Source organism: Geotrypetes seraphini, chromosome 9 (genome assembly GCF_902459505.1).
Source record: "Geotrypetes seraphini chromosome 9, aGeoSer1.1, whole genome shotgun sequence".
In the NCBI taxonomy this organism is placed as follows: Eukaryota; Metazoa; Chordata; class Amphibia; order Gymnophiona; family Dermophiidae; genus Geotrypetes; species Geotrypetes seraphini.
This window is the reverse complement of record NC_047092.1, coordinates 81138199-81161037: the sequence shown is the minus strand read 5'-3', so window position 1 is coordinate 81161037 and position 22839 is coordinate 81138199. Positions and strand designations below refer to the sequence as shown.

Below are 22839 nucleotides of genomic sequence, written 5' to 3'. Positions count from 1 at the left end.
GTTTGGGGGTTAGGAGAATAGAGAACAGGAAGATGACTTTTGAAAGGAGTATATTCCTAACTGATGTGTCTTCACTGTATGTAAGTTTGTTTGTTTTTTTGCTTCAAAAGCTTGCATTCCTCCTCACATACATAATTTTTTGGGGAGAACAAAATTTTTAAACTTGATATTAAAGAATTACATGGGCACAAATTTTTCCCTGTCCCCGCAGGAACTCAATTTCCCCATCCCATCCCTACAAGTTCCTATGGGGATGGGGACAAATTTGTCCCCGTGTCATTCTCTACTTGGTATGTCTTTACTAATTTTTTGTTTGTTCTCATTCGGTTAAATTTTCAGACTTATTTTATTCTTGACATTGTTTACCCCTTTTAGTATAATTTTCAACCTCCATAAGGTTGGAAAGAATACAAAAAGGTACTGGAATTGTGCTTTCTAATCAGTTTCTTCAATGTTGCTTATTTTTTGTTCAAACTCATACTCTATATCCTTTTCAGAAGTATTTATATTTCTTACAGGTTTTAAAACGGCCAGAATATTTTGGGAAATTTGGTAAAATACACAAAGTTGTTATCAACAATAGCACATCTTATGCAGGCTCACAGGTAAGCAAAGACATTGCAACTTAATGGGGGGTTTTTCAGTTAAAAAAATGGGTTTTGTTCTATGAAGTTTGGAATAAGACAGGCATGGGGGAAGCCTAGAATGTAGCATAGAATGTTGCTACTAGTTGAGTTTTTGCCAAGTATTTGTGACCTGGATTGACAACTTCGGAAATGATACTAGGCTAGGTGAACCATTGGTCTGACCCAGTATGGCTATTATATTATGACTGGAAAGAATGCAATAACAGAGGCTCACCAAAAAAAGGGAACACCAAACCAACAATAAAGGTTCTTCACAATATGTGCATAATAAAATGGACAAACAGATGTGGAAAATGAATGGAAACGTACTTGGGACACAACATGGTCCATGTTTTGGCAAGAATAAGCCTTACTTAAGAGTCCTTATAAAGAAGTAGCAATAAAAACATTATACTTAGGAAGAACACTATTGTAATATATTTATCAACAAGCAACTGAACACCATTTTATTATGTACATGTTGTGAAGAACTTGAACTGTATCAGAGCATAATAAAGCTTTTTCATCTGGATCACCAGTCTCACCTGCATTTTGGTGTTCCCCTTATTGGAAATAATACATGCAGCTTCATTTATTCTAATTATTCATGTCTGGACCACTTTTTTGAAATTTTTATAGTGATGGAAATGAATTGAAACTAATAATTATTTGTTTTAATAGTGAACTTTTTTCTAATCTTATAAGAGTGATCCGAGTACATGTTAGGAAAAGGGGCCAGCACTCATCAAAAGCAGGCTTTTGCAATCTTGTTAATAATTATATATTCTAAATTGCTATGTCTCATCATGTATAAGAAAAAGTGTTCGCTATATATGGGCCTTCTTTTTTGTTTAAATAAGCTGGCAAAGTGGATAAGAAGGAAAGCAATTAACACCATTGAATTATATTGGTTTATACATGGAGAATAGGCCATAATGAAGATTTCTGATTGTCAGTAGCAGTTTGAGAATATCATGATATTATTATTGAAATTCTTTAATATATTTGATTCCATTTTCTTAATTGTGTGCACCAAAAGCAAGTTTTTCTTTTTAATTGAATTATTTTTTGTCTTTATTCACCTTTCACCTGCAAACCCACTTCACTGTCATATATATAGATGACCTGGAGCTGTTTTGAGATTCTAGCCAAACTTTTGTGTATAGCTTAACCAAAGCCTACTCTCTCCTTCCTCAGATTAGCAGTAGTGGTTCACTGTGTAGTGCCTTAAAAATCTGGTGTAATGGCAAAGTTCTTGTGCAAAGGGCATACAAGTCCTGAGAGTGGGTTTGCGATCAGGAGGTGGCAGAACTAGCATTGTGGTGTTCGATTCATGTTTTGATCGCTTGGAGGCAGACTGCATTACATCTGACTTTGCATGTTTAGACATCCAGAACCAAAGATAATAGAGACCTTAAATGAGATTAATCCAGCGATTTTAACACATAGGATGTGTTTTAAAATTTGAAAAATAAACGCGCAGTATCAGGACGAAGCAAATTACGCATCCAATACAGATGCAGGTCCCATGACACCCCCTTATAAGGACAATACGATGTCTTCCTATCATGTTCTTTTCCTGCCCTCTTGTTTGCCCCTTTTATGTTACATTATATTACATTACATTACGTTAGAGATTTCTATTTCACCATTACCTTGCGGTTCAAGGTGGATTACAAAAGAGTTTTAGAAGGTGGGTTACAAAAGAAGATCTCTGGTCATTTCCAGAGAAAGTAAAGAGTAGATCAGGTAGATTCGGGGAGTCAAGAAGAAAATGGGAAGAAGGAAGATACTCGTGGTGTTAAGACTTTTTCAGAGATTTCTTGAAGAGTATAGTCTTTATTTCTTTTCTGAACAACTTGTAGTCTGGGGTTGTTATCAGTAAATTGGAGATTTGGTTGTCTAGTTTTGCTACTTGAGTGGCTAGGAGGCCGTCATAGTTTTTTTCCGTTTAACTTCTTTGATTGGAGGGTGTGTGAATGGAGTGTGAGTTTTCCTGGTTGAGGTAGTTTGGATGAGGTGGTTGTTCAGGAAGGTTGGGCTGTCTCCGTTTATAATTTTAAATAGTATACAGTAGAATTTAAATAGTATTCTTTCTGGAATTGGAAGTCAGTGTGAGTTGAGGTATGCATAAGGTGACCATATGTCCTGTTTTAAACGGGACCGTCACGTTTTCAGATCCCCTGTCCCGTTGTCCCCACACACAGTTTCGGGACGCTGAAATGTCCCGTTCTTAGGGACAGCATCCCTAAGCTGTGCTTGGGGACAACAGGACAGGTGATCACTTCTTGTCCCTACCTTCCGCGCAAAAAAAATAAAGCCTCCCTTCTTCCTTTCCCTCAGTCCGCTGCTATTTTACCTCCCTGCTGCTGCTAATCGCCAACAAGAAGTCTTCTTTCCAATGTCAATTCTGATGTCGTAGAAGATGTTATCCCAGGACAAGCAGGCAGCATATTCTCTACATGTGGGTGACGTCACCGACGGAGCCCCCTACGGGACGTTTTCGCAAGCAGACTTCCTTGAATACCTTCAGGCTTGCGATTGGCCCGCACATGTGTGCGTGCCCCTCCCGCCCTGCCTAGGACATGCATCTCCTCAGCGTGTCCTCAGTTAAATGTTTTCCGCGGAGCCAGAAGCATTGCTCCCTTGCTTCGCACAGTCTCTTTGTCCCTCTTGCACCACAGCTTATTTGGTTTGTTTATTTTGAATCACTGTGCTCGTGTCTTTCATATTCTTTATGAGCTCGGCCTTGGCGCACTCATTGGGTGCCTCGGCCTCGGCGCCCTCATTGGGTGCCTTGGCCTCGAAGTCCCCGGCCTTGGCCCCTCCTACTACTCCAGCCTCAGGTAAGTCTCCTCTTTCCTCCTCAGGTGTGCCGGCAAAGAAGCCTACCTCGGAGTCTCATGTCAGCGCCGCCTCGTCGGCCTCTTCGAGACATCACTCTAAGCTTGCCTCTTCACGTAGGGAATACTCTTCCTTGAGGTCGCCCCCGAAGGAGTGCACTGCTGCACCTCTGACCCACTTACCTTTGGTCTCAGTGCCTATGTTCGAGGACATGCTTAAGGCTATTATTACCACACAGTTTTCCTTGGTGATTAGCCAACTAGTCCTGGCTTCGACGCCTTTGACCTCGGTCTCGACCCAGTCACGGTCTGACCAGCTTGAGCGTTCCCTCGTCTCTCGAGGCCTTACCCGTAAGACTTGTCGGGTTCCCTCAAGCAGGTCCTCCTCCCCTGACTCTCCGGTGACTTTTCGGGGGTTCAGGCCGGGGACCAAATTATCCCCTGCTACTGCAGCAAGGCTCGCCTCTTATAAAAAGCCCCGGTCTTCCCTGCCCTGTCGGGGCAGGTCTCTGACCTCGAGACCATCTAGACACACACTTGTCCTCGAATTGGACTCTAGTGTCTGTTCCCCTTCGAGGCACTTCCCGGCTTCTCAAGGGCCTACTTCGAAGCCAGTTGGGGAATTTTCCTATACCCCATCTTCTCCGAGGCTTCCCCAGCAATTTTCTCAGACTCCGGGGTCTTCCCCGGTCCATCTGGCACAGGGCCGTTCCTTGACGCCCCCTACACGCCTTAGTCGAATCTCTTCGGTCTCCCGTTCACGGGACCCTGAGGCTCCCCATTTCTCGGCTGCACCCCAATCTCGGTCGGAGTCTCCCCCGGAGGATAAATCTTTTTCTCGGACCTTTTCTCGTTTCATCTCTGACATGGATAGAGCTCTCAACTTGGACCTTCAGTCCGACTCCCACTTTATCCAGGAATACCTGGCGGAATTGGGAATTGACAACACGCCTCGTGAGGCGCTTCACCTTCCGTTGCATCAGGTTCTCCAGCAGACGTTTCTCCAGAACCTGGAGACACCATATGCTGTTACAGCTATTCCCTCCAAGTTGGAGTCCCGTTACCGGACTATTCCGGTTAAAGGGTTTGAAAGTGCTCAGCTTTCCCACCAATCCTTGGTGATTGAGTCTTCCTTGAAGAAATCAAACCTCTCGAAGGTTTACGCTGCTGTCCCTCCAGGCAAGGAGGGACGCACAATGGACAAATTTGGTTGACACCTTTATCAAAATTCGATGATGGCGAACCGTGTCCTTAATTACAACTTCTTCTTCACTTCCTACCTCCGGTTCTGTATAGATGCCCTCTGCTCGTTCTGGGAGGTCGTTCCTGAGCCTCGAGGTCGGGATTTTCGTCTCCTCGAGGAGACCTTCTCCCAACTCCGCCTGTATATGTTTTAGGCCTCTTACGACGCCTTTGAATTGTCCCCGAGAGTTACAGCCTTTGAGATCACCATGCGTCGCCTCACATGGCTCCAAATTGGTGGATATGGATCCAAATCTACAGGATCGCCTTGCCAATCTCCCGTGTGTGGGTCATGAGCTCTTTGATGATTCCATTGAGGCTGCCACGAAGCGCCTCTCAGTCCACGAGCGGTCCTTCGCGTCTCTGGTGAAACTTAAGCCGAAGGCTCCTCCGGCTCGCCAATATAAAATTCCTCTCCGGAGGTACCCACAAACATCCACTCTTGCTTTCTCGAGGCCTCCTGCAAAACGGCCCCTGCAGCAGCAGCCACGTCAACCTAAGACTTAGCCGCTGTTGAAGACCGGGCCGTCCTTTTGACAATTCCAGTCCGAGCCTTCGGGCTCCCAAGTTTCCAAGTTTATTAGTTTTTAATATCCCGACCATCAAACAAATGTCTGGCCGGTTAACAATAAAATTTAAAGAGGCAGATTTAAAAAAAAAAGAAAAAAAAAAAAAGAAATAGTAGTAGGTGTGTAAAAAAATATATGGAGTGAACATAGATGACAAAGACTAGACAGACTAGAACGTGAGGGTAAAAAGGGGGGGGAAGGGGAAAAGTTAAATAATTAGATGAAAAGGAGAAAGTGGGGTAGGGATAGAACGAGAGGGGTGAGGGCGCATTGTTGAAGCAAGTACTTGCTCAAAGTAAAAAAAAAAAATAAAAAAAAGGAAGAAAGATGAAGATCTAAGTACAATCAAAAGCGTCCTGAAATAAGAAAGTCTTTAGGCTAGTCTTGAATTTGACTAAATGTTGTTTGTCGCGGAGGTATTGTGGTAGAGAGTTCCATAATGTGGGTGCAGTTACTACAAAGTTGGTTTTCCAGGTATAATAGAATTCTTTTAGGGATGGAATGAAGAGAAGCTTTTGGTCCGTTGATCTTAGAGTGCGAGGGGAACATTGTGGTATAAGGAGTTTATCAAGAAATGAAGGTTGGTGAGAGAGTTTGATTTTAAAGGAGAGTAGGATGATTTTGTAGGTGATGCGGTGGGTGATAGGGAGCCAATGAGCCTCTTTAAGAAGAGGAGTGACATGCTCGAATTTACCTTTTTTGTAAATAAGTTTTATTGCAGTGTTTTGTATTAATTGTAGTCGTCGTAGTTCTTTTTGGGGTAGTCCGTTGAGAAGAGAGTTACAATAGTCTAAATGGGAAATAACTAAGGAATGAATCAGAATATTGATTGAGTCGGTATCCAAGATAGAACTTAGTGATCGAATGATGCGAAGTTTAAAGAAGTAGATTTTTACGACTGAACTTATGTGGTCATGGAAAGTAAGCTCTCTGTCAAAGATGACACCAAGTAGTTTTATTTTAGTTTCCATTTGTAGTGGTAGAGATCTAATAGAAATTGTTCCTAATATTGATTCGGATGTTTTGATTGGAAGGAGGAGCCCACAGGATTTATCAATATTGAGTGAGAGTTTGTTTAAGTAGAGCCAGTCACTTATAATGTCCAATTTATTGTTTATATCTTTTACGTCTGAGATGTTTGTAGTATTGATTGGGTGGAGAAGTTGTATGTCGTCTGCATAGGCGAATATTGTAAATCCTATAGATTGTGCTAATGTGAGAAGAGGAGATAGAAAGATGCTAAATAGTAATGGAGATAGAATTGGGAGATAGAAAGATGCTAAATAGTAATGGAGATAGAATTGAACCTTGTGGGACTCTGAAGGTTTGTGATATGGTTGAAGAAGTTTCATTTTTTACGTGAACTTTAGAGCTGCTTTCGTGAAAGTAGGATATAAACCAAGTAAGTACACAACCTGTAATACCGCAGTCTTTTAATCTGGAAAGAAGAAGAGAGTGGTCAATAGTATCAAAGGCTGCAGACAGGTCGAGAGAAATTAGAATAACAGATTTTTGGTGGTCATGATAGTATTGTATAGTTGAGATAAGGCCTAGTAATGATAATTCTGTAGAATGTGAAGAACGAAAGCCGGTTTGGCATGGATGTAAAGCATGAGTTTTATCAAAGAATTCTGTTAGTTGGGAATGAATAATTTTTTCCGTAAGTTTAGAGATTAAAGGTAGATTGGCAATAGGGCGGTAGTTTTTGGGTAAAGAAGAATCTGTGTTGTATTGTTTGAGTTTTGGAAAAACAAGAGCTGTTTTCCAAGCAATAGGGACTAGGTTGTCAGAAAAAGACTTGGAAATCATTTCCCAGATGTATGGGCCGAAGAAAGAGAAAAATTTTTTAAGAAGTAATGGGGGAATGCTTTCCAAAAGGTTATTGGGGGAGTTTAAAGATTGTAAGATAAGAAATAGATGTGCTAATGAAGACATTTTGAAGTTAGCATAAGAGCTGAAAGGTAGTTGAGTCGAATCATTAGAAGTTTGGGCAGAGAAGATAGGTAATGAAGGTCCGATGTGCGATTTTATATTTTTGATTTTTGTGTCAAAGAACTGGGATAGTTCGTCTGCAGATGGTAAAGTTGAGAGAGGTAAATTTTGGGGGTTTTTTTTGGAATATTTTGAAAGTGACTGCGCAAGACTGAAGAGAGTAGAGGAATTACGGGTGGAGGAGATAAGCTTAGAATAATATTCTTTTTTAGTTTGTTGGATGGTTTTTTTATAATGAGAAGCTTTTTCTTTGAAAAGAATGAGATAACTGTTAAGGCGTGTTTTACGCCATTTGTTTTCAGCAGACCGAAGTTGTCGGCGGAGAAGGACCAGTTTTTCGTTGTACCAGGGTTGTTGTTTTTTTGAGGACTGATTAGAGGTGGGGTTTTTTTTTCAGATTTAGATGCCAGGGAATCTAATAGGGATTTTGTGGATGTTTCCCAGAGAGAAAATTGTTCAGTGACAGAAAGGGAAGAGAAATCTTTAAGATTTAGGTCAAAGGAGGACTGGATAGCTGAAAGCGTTATATTATTAATGTTGCGGGTGATAAGGGCATTATTTATTTGTTGGACATGGTTAGAATGTACTGGAGAGTCTAGTTGCCAAGAAATAAAGTGTGGTCTGACAATGGTATTGAATGAAAATGGAAATTTTGGAAAAGATGGTTGATAAGAGGTTGGACTTAGAATCATGTCGAGAGTATTTCCAGCGGAGTGTGTAGGCATATGGATGAGGGGCGATAGTGATAGATCAGAGAACAAGGTTAGGAGTTCAGAGGTATTATAATGGTTGGGAGAGTTAAAGTGAATATTGAAATCTCCGAAGATTATGGAATCAGGATAGGCGATATTAAAGTCAGATATAGTGGAGATAAGAGAAGAAAGTGAGGTTTTAGATACTGGTGGGGGTAGGTAGATAAGAAGAAAGTTAAGAGGAGAGGAGTGTTTTATAGAAAATTGGAGAGTTTCAATTGGAGCATTAGAGAATAGATTGGAGGTATTAGACTGGAGAGGGATTGAGGAATGATAGATAACAGCTAAACCGCCTCCTTTTTTGTTTAGGCGGGGTTGAAAAATTGCTTTATAGTTAAGAGGACAGGCTTGAGTAATGTAGGCTTCTTCTCCCTGAGTTAACCAGATTTCAGTAATGCATAGAATTTGGAGATTATGTTGGGTAATGATGTCATGGATTAGATGATATTTGTTTTTTATGGAACGTACATTTATCAGACCTGAATTAAGTTTGAAAGGGGAGTCGCGTTGATTGAGGTAGAGATTAGATAGGGGATGTATTGGTATGGAGATGTAGTATCTAGGTCGAATTACGGTTTGAGTTTGATGGGGTGTGTACTTAGGAGGTCGGCGGCCCCAAATGGTGGGGATAGAAGACATTGTGCTTGGACCGGAAAGTAGGGGAACGGAAGGAATGAAGTGAAGAAAGTAATGAGTTAGAAGAAAGGAAATTAGTAAATAATATATAAGAAGTAGGGTTCTGTATGAAGAAAGAAGGTTTGGCAATGTTTTGGTGGAAGAAATGTTATGGAGGAAAGAGGGTAAGGTATGAAGTAGCTGCATGAAGGAGCGCATAAAGGAACAGGACCTGCTCCTTAGGTGCGCTCCTTTGCGGCGTGCGCCGCAAAGCAGGGAAATATGTAGGAGACGCTACCGGTAATGAAAAGTGGGCGGAGTCGTTGGAAAGCAAGAGGGCCTGTTGAAATCAAAAAGGACAAACATTAGAAGAATAAAACAAGAACAAGTACAACTTACAGGAAAAGGTATAGTGAATGACGAATATCAACAGATAAAACAATGCTAAAAGATTAGGAATCAAAGTTAACTGATAAAACAGGTAATAAACATTTCTTAACTGGTAAAACGAGTGAAATTTAAACTTGAAATAAGTAAAACAATATAAGACAAAAATAGCAGGAGAATGGTCTGTAGTGGTAGTTTAAGGAAGATGAGGTGAGCCAGCAAGCATAAGCAAACAAACAAAGCAATATGGCGTGCGCCGCAAAGCAGGGAAATATGTAGGAGACGCTACCGGTAATGAAAAGTGGGCGGAGTCGTCGGCTTCACGGCAGCGGTCCCTTAGGGAAGCAAGAGGGCCGATAATGAAAAGTGGGCGGACCCATTGGGGGTCGTCTCCATCATTTCTATACCCAATGGGAAAGTCTTACCACCAGCAGTTGGGTACTGTCTATCTTAAGGGAGGGGTACTCCCTCCACTTCAGTCGCGTAGCCCCGGACATGCCTCCAAGAGAGTTTCCTTCTGCTCAGTCTCAGCTCCCTCTGCTTCTGCAGGAAGCTCAAGCCCTGCTTCGCCTTCGGGCGGTCGAGGGGGTTCCCCCGGAACAGTGGAATTCCAGATTTTATCCTCGGTACTTTCTGGTACCCAAGAAGACGGAGGATCTGCGTCCAATCCTGGACCTCCATGCTCTGAACAAGTTCCTGGTCCAGGAACGATTCAGAATGCTCACCCTTCCCACGTTGTATCCCCTCTTGGACGAGGGGGACTGGCTGTGCTCACTGGACCTTAAGGAGGCGTACACGCACATTCCGATACACCCGGCCTCTCGCCGGTACTTGAGATTCTGGGTGGGGGATCTCCAACTCCAGTATCGTGTTCTTCCCTTTGGCCTGGCGGCCTTTCCGAGGGTTTTCACGAAATGTCTGGTTGTGGTAGCTGTGGCCCTGCGCCTCTGCGGCCTGCAGGTGTTTCCCTATCTCAACGACTGGTTGATCAAAGTGTCCTCCCGCGACGAAGTCCTGCGAGCGATGAATCAAACCATCGTGCTCCTTCAGAGTCTCAGCTTCGAGGTGAACTTTCCCAAGTCTCACCTCTGCCCGTCCCAGTCTTTCGAGTTCATCGGAGCGGTCCTGGACACAGATCGTCTCCGTTCCTTCTTGCCTCAGCCTCATCAAGAGACCCTTATCCGTTTGTATCAACTGGTGACCCCTCTGCTCTCGGCGCCAATCAGCTCCTGATGGTCCTCCTAGGTCACATGGCCTCCACGGTTCACGTGCCTCCTTTTGCCAGACTTCACCTCCGTATTCCTCAATGGATTCTGGTGTCCCAATGGAACCAGGATCGAGACTCTCTCTCTCGACGCATTGTTGTGACTCCTTTGTTGAAGAGGTCTCTCCATTGGTGGATGCTCTCTTCCAATCTTTCCAGAGGTTTTCTATTTTATGCTCCTCCTCCGCAAAAGGTCCTCATGATGGACTCGTCGACCTATGCCTGGAGGGCTCATCTGGAAGGTCTGTGCACCCAGGGTCTTTGGTCCAGTGCCGACCGCCTTTGTCACTTCAATCTCCTGGAGCTTTGAGCGATTTTCCTTGCTCTGAAAGCCTTTTGTCACCTGCTTCGCGACTGGGTGGTGCTGGTTCGCACGGAAAATCAGGTTGCCATGTATTACATCAACAAACAGGGGGGCATGGGGTCTGTGCCTGGAGGCATTGTGGCTCTGGGATTGGGCCATCCGCCGCAACATATTCATTTGAGCTGTCTACATTCAAGGCCAGCGGAACTGTCTGGCAGACAAGTTGAGTCGTCTTCTGCAGCCCCATGAGTGGTCACTCCACTCCAGGACCCTGCGTCATTTGTTTTCTCATTGGGGAACTCCGGATATCGATCTGTTCGCGTCCGTCCCTCAATCACAAGTTGCCCCGTTTCTGCTCCAGGGTTTACACCCCTCTCAGGATCGAGGCGGATGCCTTCCTTCTGTATTGGACGAACGAGTTCATATATGCGTTCTCCCCATTCCCTCTGATTCTCAAGACTCTCATCAATCTCAAGTCCACGAGTGCCACCATGATTCTAATAGCTTCTTGGTGGCCCCGACAGCCGTGGTTCTCCCTTCTGTTGCAACTCAGTGCCAGGGAGCCTCTTCCTCTGCCTATTTTTCCTTCTCTGCTTATGCAGAGTCGGGGTTCTCTGCTTCATCCCAACCTCCAGTCTCTGCACTTAACAGCTTGGTTCATCGAGATTTAATGCCCTCGTTCCAGCTCTCCCAGCCTGTGCTGGATGTCCTGGAGGTGTCTCAGAAGGAATCCACTCGCCACTGTTACCATTAGAAGTGGACCCACTTTTCTTCCTGGTGTGCTACTCGACAGCTGGAGCCTCTGTCTGCCTCCTTGTCTGCTGCCCTGGATCATCTGATGCACTTGTCTGGTGCTGGGCTCAAGTCCTCTTCGGTTCAAGTCTACCTTAGTGCCATTGCTGCTTTTCATCAGCCGATTGACGGGAAACCTATCTCTGTTCATCCTGTTGTTTCCCGCTTCATGAAATGACTTTTCCACGTTCATCCACCCCTTAAACCTCCTCCGGTGGTTTGGGATCTTAACGTGGTCCTTGCTCAATTGATGAAACCTCCGTTCGAGCCGCTAGCGTGAGCTCCCTTGAAATATCTTACTTGGAAAGTTGTATTTCTTATTGCTCTCACTTCTACCCGTCGGGTAAGTGAGCTTCAAGCCTTGGTAGCGGACCCACCTTTCACTGTCTTCCATCATGATAAGGTGGTTCTCTTTAGACATCCTAAGTTCTTGCCTAATATTGTTTCTGATTTTCACATCAACCAATCTATTGTTCTTCCTGTGTATTTTCCGAAGCCCCATTCTCACCCTGGTGAGGGAGCTTTTCATTTTCTTGACTGTAAGCGTGCGCTGGCCTTCTACTTGAAGTGCACTGCTCCTCATTGTTCTGCTCCCCAGCTGTTCCTCTCTTTCGATCCCAATCGCTTGGGTTGCTCTGTCTCTAAGCGGACCATTTCAAACTGGTTGACCACTTGTATCTCTTTCTGTTACGCTCAGGCTGGTCTCTCCCTGGCGGGTCGAGTCACAGGCCACAGGTTCCGAGCGATGGCGGCGTCAGTTGCTTTCCTCCGCTCGACTCCCATCGAGGAAATCTGTAAGGCTGCCACTTGGTCCTCGGTTCATACATTTACCTCGCACTATTGTCTGGATACTTTCTCCAGACGTGATGGCCATTTTGGCTAGTCCGTTTTGCAAAATCTGTTCTCCTGAAATTACCAACTCTCCCTCCATCCCATTATGGTTAGCATGGAGGTCTCCCACATGTAGAGAATATGCTGCCTGCTTGTCCTGGGATAAAGCACAGTTACTTACCGTAACAGGTGTTATCCAGGGACAGCAGGCACATATTCTCACAACTCACCTACCTCCCCGTGGTTGGCTTCTTTGCTAGCTATCCAAACTGAGGACACTCTGAGGACACGCATATGCCCTAGGCAGGACAGGAGGGGCACACGCGCATGCGCGGGCCATTCGCAAGCCTGAAGGTCTTTGAGCAAGTCTGCTTGCGAAAATGTCCGCTAGGGGGCTCTGTTGGTGATGTCACCCACATGTAGAGAATATCTGCCTGCTTTCCCAGGATAACACCTGTTACGGTAAGTAACTGTGCTTTCTGGGCCAGCCAATCACTGCCTGGTTGACCTAGAATGTCTGAAAGAAAACTTCTTGTCGGTGATTAGCAGCAGGGAGGTAAGATAGCAGCGGACCGGGGGAAAGGAAGGAGGGAGGCTTTTTTTTTTTTTTACATGGTAGGGAGGGAAGGAGGTAGGCAGTCAAGCAGGCTGGCTTTGACCAGGGAGGGAGGTAGACAGGCAGGCAGGCTGGCTTCGGGGGTGGGGGTGGGATAAAGTCTGGATGGCAGTGAGAGAGACATAGGAAGGAGGCACTGAGGGCACTAAGGACATGGGAAGGAAACACTGGGAGCACTAAGGACATGGGAAGGAGGCACTGGGGGCACTAAGGTCATAGGAAGGAGCACTGAGGGTATAGGAAGGAGGCACTGGGGGCACTAAGGACATGGGAAGGAGCACTGAGGGCATATGAAGGAGCCACTGGGGGCACTAAGGACATGGGAAGGTGGCACTGGGGGCAGTAAGGACATAGGAAGGAGCACTGAGAGCATAGGAAGGAGGCACTGGGGGCACTAAGAACATCGGAAGGAAGCACTGAGGGCACTAAGTACATAGGAAGGAGCACTGAGGGCATAGGAAGGAGGCATTGGGGTACTGAGGACATGGGAAGGGAGGCACTGGGGGCACTAAGGACATACGAAGGGGCACTAAGGACATAGGAAGGAGGCACTAAGGACATGGGAAGGAGGCACTGGGGACACTAAGGAATCTTAACGTTGTTTTGAAGGGTCTCATTAAAGCCCCATAATAGCCGCTTCAGGACACTTCCCTTTTGGATTTCACAGTAAAGACTGTGTTTCTGGTAGCGATTGTTTGGCAAGGCGAATATCAGAACTGCAGGCTCTCTCCTGTAGAGTACCCTTCCTTAAGATCACGAGAGAGGGCTTCACTCTTTGAGCTATTCCCTCCTTTCTGCTTAAAGTGGTATCAGCCTTCCATATTAGCCAGGAGATTCATCTTCCTGCCTTTCAGTCTACAGGTTTGGACAATTAGGATAGAATATTGAGGAAACTGTACGTACATCAACTTTTGCTTCAGTACTTGGAAAAGTCAATGACTTTTGCTTTTCTGATCATCTGTTCATGCTAACCAGTCAGTCCTGGCATAGCAGGCCAGTGTCTAAGACCTCTATATATAGTTGGATTCACATGGCCCTCTCTGCAACTTACATTGCCTGTGGTATTCATCCACCAGTTTCTCTTAACCCTTTCAGGACCATAAGGATCGTAGGCCAATTTTTGTGGTTTTGACGACATTTTTATGGTAAAAAGGGCTTGCAGATGCCAAAAAATTGATTTTTTTTGTGAAATATCATTATTTTTATTTAAAAAATCAAACTTCTGGCTTATGGACAGTGTGGCAAGTGAATCTTCTCGTCAATCTGGCAACGACGCTAATGAATGAATGTCGGAACCAGTTTGTTTACATAAAGGCAGTATCATATGGAATCCGTACATATCAAATTTAGAACTGTAGACTATCCCAATCAAAATTTATAGGATTTTAAAGTTATGGGACAAATATGTCCCTTGGTCCTGAAAGGGTTAAGGTGCACTTGAGTCTTCCTGGGTGGAGTCTCGGGCAGTTCCTCCCACTGAAATTTATAGAGCAGCTACTTGATCCACTCTGCATACTTTTTCCAGGTTTTACAGAGTGGATGTGATGTCTCGTGAGGACGCTGCCTTTGGGTCCTTGGTCTTGCGGGCAGGCTCTTTCGTCTCTCCTTAGACATCAACCATCACTTTGGTACATCACAATATGTCCAGACTCCGGAGTAGATGTAACAGAATGAAATATTAGGTTTTAACCTGGATAATATTCTTTGTTAATCTACTCCAGAATCTATACGGCCCGCTCTCAGTATATTCAGGTTCGCCTGCTTTTCTGCCTTGGATATTTCTGGATTCCAGGCCTGGAGTTCTTCTCCTGTCAGCCAGAGATCAAAGCACAAGGATGGCCTTTATATGTAAGTGTATTTTTCGGCCTCTGGCTCCCTTGATGTTAGTGCCGGTTGCATATAGCAGGTTGTTTCTCTATGGTTATTTTACATTGCTATGCAGTTTTGTTCTAATTCTTGTTTTATAAGTAACAGAGCAGACCAAACTTTTATAATATGTGCAGGGAATTTTCCCGTATCCCTCCGTCTTTGTGTTCCGTTCCAGTGGAGCTAGATTACTTTGGAACGTAATTGGGGAGGGCACTATTCGCCGCCTTTATGTGGGAGGTTCTCAAAGCTGTAAGTATTTTCACTTCTTCAAGTCCAGTTCACGGGAACGGATTGATCACCATATGTACAGACTTTGGAGGAAATTAATAGAAAAAAGATTATCCAGGTAAGAACTTAATCTTTCACTGACCCCTATTAGGTATAGTTAGATATGTAAAGACTAAAGCATGTTATGCACTGTGGAATAATAAAAACAGACGCCTCCTTACTTAGTTGTTCCAAGTTCTAATTCCTAATCATGTTTATGCTACTAGAAAAAAACCCACAACTGATATAAATAACAGATAATTTATTTATATGAGGAATACATACTATTTATAATAAATTGTATGCAAATGAATGAGGTCAGAAATAACTAAAATATAAAAGTAACATATGAACCTTAGAATGTCACAGAATAAAAGTGAAATATTAGGTCTTTAAATGTTGTTCTTTAAAAGGACACTAATTTGGTATTTGAACACACACACACTTTCCTAAGAGACAGAGTAAGTGCCACCTGTCTGTTACACCAAAGTGATTACAGGGCTTGTATAACAACCTGGGCCATAAAGCTGGTTGCTTCCTTCAGGAACAGCAGCAATTGCAAAAAGTGCTTGACTGTATTTCAAATGTAATCCATCAGTAAGATATAGAGGACAGCTGATGAGATGAGAGCAGCTTTGGCATTACAGAAAAAGAATACAAGAGGCTTCAATTACTACAAAACACAGCCACTAGACTAATTCTCAAAAGGAACCAATATGAGAGAGCAGGTCCACTATTAGAGCAACTATATTGGCTGTCAATGAAAATAAAGAATCTGGTTTAAGATAGCCTGCATGGTTCACAAAGCAATCTATGGAGAGAACTCAGAGGGATTAACGTCTGATATTAAAGTCCCACATTCCTTCTTCAGTTCATGCACTACGCAGCACTACAAACTATCCTTCCCATCTCCTCAACAAGTACAGCAAAAGAAAATATTCAAAACTATGTTTGAATACCAGGGACCTCTCATTTGGAGCAAACTGCCAATATACCTAAGATAACCCATCAGCTATACCTAATATACCTAAGACAACCCATCAACTACCTCAAATTCAAAATATCACGCACATTAAATTCAAAATATCATGCATAATTTATCACATCCTTTATGCAAGTTCAGCTAAACCTCTCATAAACCACTTCACCAATTCTTTGACCAATTCAGCCAGAAACATCAAGAATCTTCTGATCCTCCCATTTCCTAAAGTAGTGTGTCTCAAACTGTATGTCAAGGCACATTGGTGTGCCCTGAGAGATTCCAGAACTTTGCTTTATTTTTAAAAATTTCCTTCTTAAGTATACACTTGAATAGATGACATGTACATCACACATCACATATGCAAGAGTCTGAATTATGAGTGTCTGTGTGCATAAGGATGCAACCTCAGACAAGTATCATTATTTGATGTGATTGATGCTTACTTAACAGCAAGTTAATTTTAGTTGTATTTTTTTATGCAGTAGTTATCCTAACTTGAGCAACAAAGCAATCAAGGCTTTGTTACCTTTTGGATCTTCTTATTTTGCAAACTTGGAATTTCAGCTGTGACAAAAATTAAATTGAAAAAAAGAGAATGACTGCAGATGGTGGATGATGAAATGTGTATTTGCATGTCAACTACTGAGCAGCGTTTTGAATTAATTTGCACTCAATAATGAGCTTATCCATCGCATTGATTAGCAATTCTGTTCTATCTACTTTAGTTTCACCATTGTTACAATTACCTATACATAGCTTAAAGAACTTTAAATAACTCTCAAATTTAATTTTTTGTTGGTTTTGCAATTTTATAATTTCAATGTGCCGTGAAAAACATTTTCTCTGTTTAGTGTGCCAGAGCTAAAAAAAAAAGTTTAAGACGCACTGTCCTAAAGGAATAAAATACAAGCGCAAGTTTAGCACACTTATCACCTATATTGGCACAAAGACCTGGAACAGCCTCCTGACAACTATCAAAATAGAACCCTGTTATCTCAAATTTCGAAAGAAGCTAAAGACTCTCCTCTTTGACGCAATATATTCCATTGACAATCAGTAGGTTGTTCTAACTCTCAGATTTCCTCCCTCCAATGTAAATTGTACTTCAAATATCTCTTCAATGCTTCCCTATGGAGGACTTCCCCCTCCCTCCTCCCTTGCTATATTTCTTTTCTCCTATTTCTTCCATCTTTTGCCAATTACTTGAATTGTACATTGCCTTGATCCTATTTAGGCATAGAGTGACTCTCACAAATCGTAGATTAGATTCCAGAAGAACTTAAAGATATACCGTTTTTCACTACAGTCACTTTCCTATCCTTCAGCCCTTCCTTCTAAACTGATGTTCCTTCTAGAGAACGATACGGTGGCTATTAACTGCGGCTAGCCATGGATAACCTGCCAAAATGGGGAGGGGGAATAATGGTTACCGCGGGTACGGGGAGAAGGCCATTCATGCGCGGTCACTAAACCCACACAACCTCCTCCCTCCTTCCTAAAGATCACCGCTGCCATCCGTCCGGGCATCTCCCTCCCTCCCTCCCTTCCCCTTACCTTCAGACGATTTTTAATTTTTTTTCTACAAGCAGCCAGAGCCACGTGTGGCTGCCGGAAAGTCCTCCTCTGACACAATTTACGGTGTCTGGTTGCATCAGAGGAGGACTTTCCAGCAGTCACACGTGGCTCCAGCTGCTTATAGAAAAAAATTGCCTGAGGGTAAGAGGAGAGAAGGAAGGGAGGTAGATGCATAGAAATAAAAGCTGATAAGTGCAAAAAAACATAAGGTGAAACCAACACATGTTTCCTCCGGTTAGAGACAATCTAAATGAATCACAAGAAGCAGAGAGCAAAAACATGGGTTTGGTGGACGGGCGATTGAAGTGACAGGCAGTAGAATTTTATGGCTTATGATGAGTTGGAAATTTTTTATCTTTGTTATTTCAATGAACTTATTAGTTTTACCTTCAATCCCTTTCTGTTCTTGGATTGTTTTCACCTTTCCTTTGATTATTCCAATCATATGGTCATTGATGCAATCCTGAAAACTACTCACTTGTGGGAGTGCCCCTATCATCTCATCTGTGCTTCAGAGTTACAGAGACTTTGCTGCTCTATATGAGCCGATTTTTGTTTTTAACAGCTGGCTTCTCTCCCTCTTTTCTTCATGGAGTATATAATATCTAGATAGTTGGGGACATTCATGCCAGGCATAGAGGTCATGGATAAAGGCTCCATGTTCCTGATTGTGGGGTTTTGCTGAGTGAGGGAGAGGGGTGAGGGATGGGTGAACCCTCAAGGCTTGGTCTTGGTAGGAGCCGTCTTCCTCCTCCATTGTACTACGGTAGTCCTTTTCCCCAAAGTGCAATCTGGATCAGGCCTGATCTGAAAAAAAAACAAGCTGCTGCTTTCTCCAGGTAAAAACCAAAACACAATCTGTCAGAACGAAGGGAGTAGGCTAAATCACCCCTATCTTCACTGACTTTGGATACAAAGCAATTCTTCCTCTTTTTTTCTGGTTCCTGTACAGTGTGTTGCCTACAGGGACACGGGAGACGTCATTGCCCAGTATGCTTTCCTCATGTTGGATAAGTAGTATATTAGCTGGGTTGATAAACATTTATAAACAAAGCCCTGCCAGCTGAACATATTTTTCTAGTTCAGCAGCCAGAGCTTTGATTTATGACAATTTTATAGAATATTGTTCCTTTTTATACTTTAATAAAATAAGTTCAATATAAAACTATTCAAGGTTTGTGTGGATGGGATCAGATGGTTTGCGGTGATGGGGACCGAGCTCGTGGGGATGGGGGACAGTGACAGAGACGAGCTCACAGGGACAAGTTATTTCCCCATGTCATTCTCTAGTTCCTTCTAAAGATGCAACTCAAGAACTTGATCTAAATCTTATTGTAAACTGCATAGATTCCTTGTAGAAAATTGTGGTATATAAGACATTGTATTGTATGAATAGATGGATGATTTAATTCCAGATGAGCTGAGTTGATGCCTTTTATATCATTTTATTAATCAGCACTGTCTGGTATGATTTGATAAGATCATGACAGGTGATTGATTGGCGTCCTTTGTTGTGGCTAGAGAAGATATATGATTAAAGAGATGAGCAGTTTAAATAGGGGACGATTCCTTGAGAAAGCCTGATGACGAAACACGTCAGAAGGTGTCCCTGCTAGTATAAAGCTAAGTGCATTTAAGCTAAATGTTTGAGAGAAGAAAATGTTATGAAATTTTGCATGAGAGAGTTTCCTAATTGGGAAATAAAATAAGAAGATATTTTAGAGACCAAATGAAGTGAGTGCCTATACACCCAGTGATAAGTTGGTTCCTGGTCTGTACTACTGAGGTCTATATACGGTAAATTAAAATACTCTTATATGTTGGACAAATTCTTTTGGAGTAGTTCATCTATATATTGAAGTCCAATTATTATTATTGAATAAGAAAGCCATTGTTTATTGAGCATTGATATTGTGACTATTACTACTGGTGCAGATCACCAGTAAAATACCCAGGAGGTTACAATGGATGATTTTCTGGTTTATATGAAAGAGGAAGCCAGGGTGGCTCCGCTAATGTTATATGAAGGGACAGCCCAGTGGGGTTGGGAGTTTCTAACATATTGGTGGCAAAATTATGGACCATGCAAGGATGATTGGTAACAAGGCTCTTCAGTGAAATGATGTGCTTGATTAGAGCAGAGCATGGTGGTGGACTTTCCTTTATCAATTTAATGTTGTTTTCCTGCTGGAAGTTGCTCAACCATGGAATATAATAATCCCTGTACACAATTCATGATGGCAAGTTGAGATAAAGTATAGAAGCAGAAGGGCATACTTGGGGCATATGGGTATTAGATTTTGAAGATAATTTCCTTTGGGATTGGGGCATAGAGGTTACAGGCACTGAGAGAAGGGGCTAAGTAGACTTGGGCAACTTGTTACACAGGGGAAGGATATATCATATGGGGAATTGAGGACCCAGTTTTGTTTGGATTAAAGGGATTTTCCACTTTATCTGCAGGTTTGATATTATTTAATGTATGGAATGAAGATGGTAGATTTACAAGAAAATGCCTCTATGCCCCTGTTCTGAAAAGGACACTAATTTGGTATTTGAATGAACATACACTTCCCTAAGAGACAGAATTAGTGTCACCTGTCTGTTACACCAAAGTGATTACAGAGCTAGTGTAACAACCTGGGCTGGTTGCTTTCTTCAGGAACAGCAGGGATTGCAGGAAGTGCTTGACTGTATTTCAAGTGTGATCAATCACTATGATATAGAGAGGACAGTTGATGAGATAAGAGCAGTTGATGAATAGATGGATGATTTAAGTCCAGATGAGCTGAGTTGATGCCTTTTATATCATTTTGTTAATCAGCACTATCTTGGATTATTTGATAAGATCATGTCAGGTGAATGGTTGGTGTCCTTTGTTGTGGCTAAAGTAACTACAGATAATTTCCTTTGGGATTGGGCCATATAGATTACAGGCACTGGAAGAAGGGGATAGGTAGACTTAGGTAACTTGTTACACAGGGGAAATATATATAATATTGAGGACCTAGTATTGTTTGGACCAAAGAGACTCTCCTCTTTATCTAAAAGATTGATATTATTTAATGTATGGGAAGAAGATGCCTGTGTTTGATTACAGCTGAGGATCATCGCAGGATCGCAGCTCTTCTTTTCTCTTGGAGGGCTAAAGTTAGGACCCAAAGTGGTGAACTGGATTAGAAACTGGCTGTCTGATAGATGCCAGAAGGTGGTAGTTAATGGAAGTCGCTTAGAGGAAGGAAAGGTGAGTAGTGGAGTCCCTCAGGGTTCGGTGCTGGGACCGATCCTGCTCAATATGTTTGTGAGTAACATTGCTGAAGGGTTAGAAGGAAAAGTTTGCCTTTTTGAGGATGATACCAAGATTTGTAATAGAGTAGACACCGAAGAGGGAGTGGAAAATATGAAAAAGGATCTGCAAAAGTTAGAGGAATGGTTTAATATCTGGCAACTAAAATTAAATGCAAAGAAATGCAGAGTATTGCATTTGGGGATTAATAATCGGAAGGAACTGTATATGCTGGGATGTGAGAGGCTGATATGCATGGATGAGGAGAGGGACCTTGGGGTGATAGTGTCTGGAGATCTAAAAGCAAAAAAACAGTGTGACAAGACGGTGGCTGCTGCCAGAAGGATGCTGGGCTGTATAAAAAGAGGTGTAGCCAGTGGAAGGAAGAAGGTGTTGATGCCCCTGTACAGGTTATTGGTGAGGCCCCACTTGGAGTATTGTGTTCAGTTTTGGAGACTGTATCTGGCAAAGGACATAAGAAGACTTGAAGTGATCCAGAGGAGGGCGACGAAAATGATAGGAGGTTTGCGCCAGAAGATGTATGAGGAAAGACTGAAAGACATGAATATATATACCCTAGAAGAAAGAAGGGACAGGGGAGCTATGATTCAGACGTTCAAATACTTGAAATGTATTAACGTAGAACAAAATCTTTTCCAGAGAAAGGAAAATGGTAAAACCAGAGGACATAATTTGAGGTTGAGGGGTGGTAGATTTCAAGAGCAATGTTAGGAAATTCTATTTTACGGAGAGGGTGGTGGATGCCTGGAATGTGCTCCCGAAAGAGGTGGTGGAGAGGAAAGCGGTGACGGAGTTCAAAGAAGCGTGGGATAAACACAGAAGATCTAGAACCTGAAAATAATAGTAAATATTGAAGAACTAAGGCCAGTACTGGGCAGACTTGCACGGTATGTGTCTGTATATGACCTTTTGGTTGAGGATGGGCTGGGGAAGGCTTCAATGGCTGGGAGGGTGTAAATGGGCTGGAGTGAGCTTTGACGGAGACTTCAGCAGTTGGAACCCAAGCACAGTATCGGGTAGAGCTTTGTATTCTTGCCCAGAAATAGCTAAGAAGAAAAATATTTAAAAAAAATTAAATTGAATCAGGTTGGGCAGACTGGATAGACCATTCGGGTCTTTTTCTGCCCATCATCTGCTATGTTACTATGTTACTCTCTTTTAGATGTAGAAGATATGACTGTGAGTGGAGTGGCTACTGTGTTTGGGCCCAGTTGTGCCCTTGATCTCTTTTCTCATCTTCTACTTGTTGGCTGCGCTGTGGGCATTGGGCACTGAGTTGGAGTGGTTCTTGGGGACCGCTGGTTGGACTGTTGTACCTGTTGACTGCACTGTTGGCTCCTTCTTTCCGGTGCCGGAGATTGTTGTGCACCACTTTTCTGGCAGGCCAGGACCATGGACAGTTGAGGGAGGCTGTGTTGTTGGCTTTCTTGGAGCCTGCCTGGATGGCCTGCCTCTTCTTCCTAGTTTCTTTGCCTTCTGCTCTTGGGCCCAGATTGCAACTGTTGATTCCTTCTTTTCTGGCAGGGATGACCCCACAGCCCACCATCACTTCTCTGTGTCGATCTTTCCTTGCAGATGTGGAGCTCTATTGGACCACATTGATGATTGGACTTTGCACTAGATTGGAATTTATTTTGCTCAATCTCCAATCTCTTAAACGTATTTGTATATTTTAATTTTATTGTTTTTATTTCTTTTTTTTAATTTGAATTGTATCTTTCCCTCACAATTCTTTGAATTTTGTTATATCTTTAATATTTTAATAATAGTTTACTCATGTACTTTAGCTAGATTGTGATCCTTCAGGATAGATAGGGAAGTTCTAAGTAAGGTCAAAGTTTGGTTTGTGAGTAACGCGGTTTGTGAGTGTTTTGCAAGGCGAGCAAAACATTCTCGCAAATCGTGCCTTGCAAACTAAGCATTGACTTGATTTGTGAGCCCCCCCCCCCGGCAAACCAGCATCACCCCCCCAACCAGCATTGCCCCCCCTCCCTGCGATCCGGCAT

At 42.9% G+C, this 22839-nt stretch overlaps 1 protein-coding gene across 5 annotated transcripts in view; it reads left to right on the top strand.

The window, feature by feature from the left end:
• Positions 1–22839, top strand: part of CNOT4 (CCR4-NOT transcription complex subunit 4) — a 974933-nt gene that overhangs the window by 228548 nt on the left and 723546 nt on the right. For all 5 annotated transcript variants that reach the window (XM_033957877.1, XM_033957875.1, XM_033957878.1 and 2 more), the window contains one exon: positions 519–605. In XM_033957877.1, coding sequence (XP_033813768.1) covers positions 519–605 — 87 coding nt within the window. The remainder of the gene's footprint in view (positions 1–518; positions 606–22839) is intronic.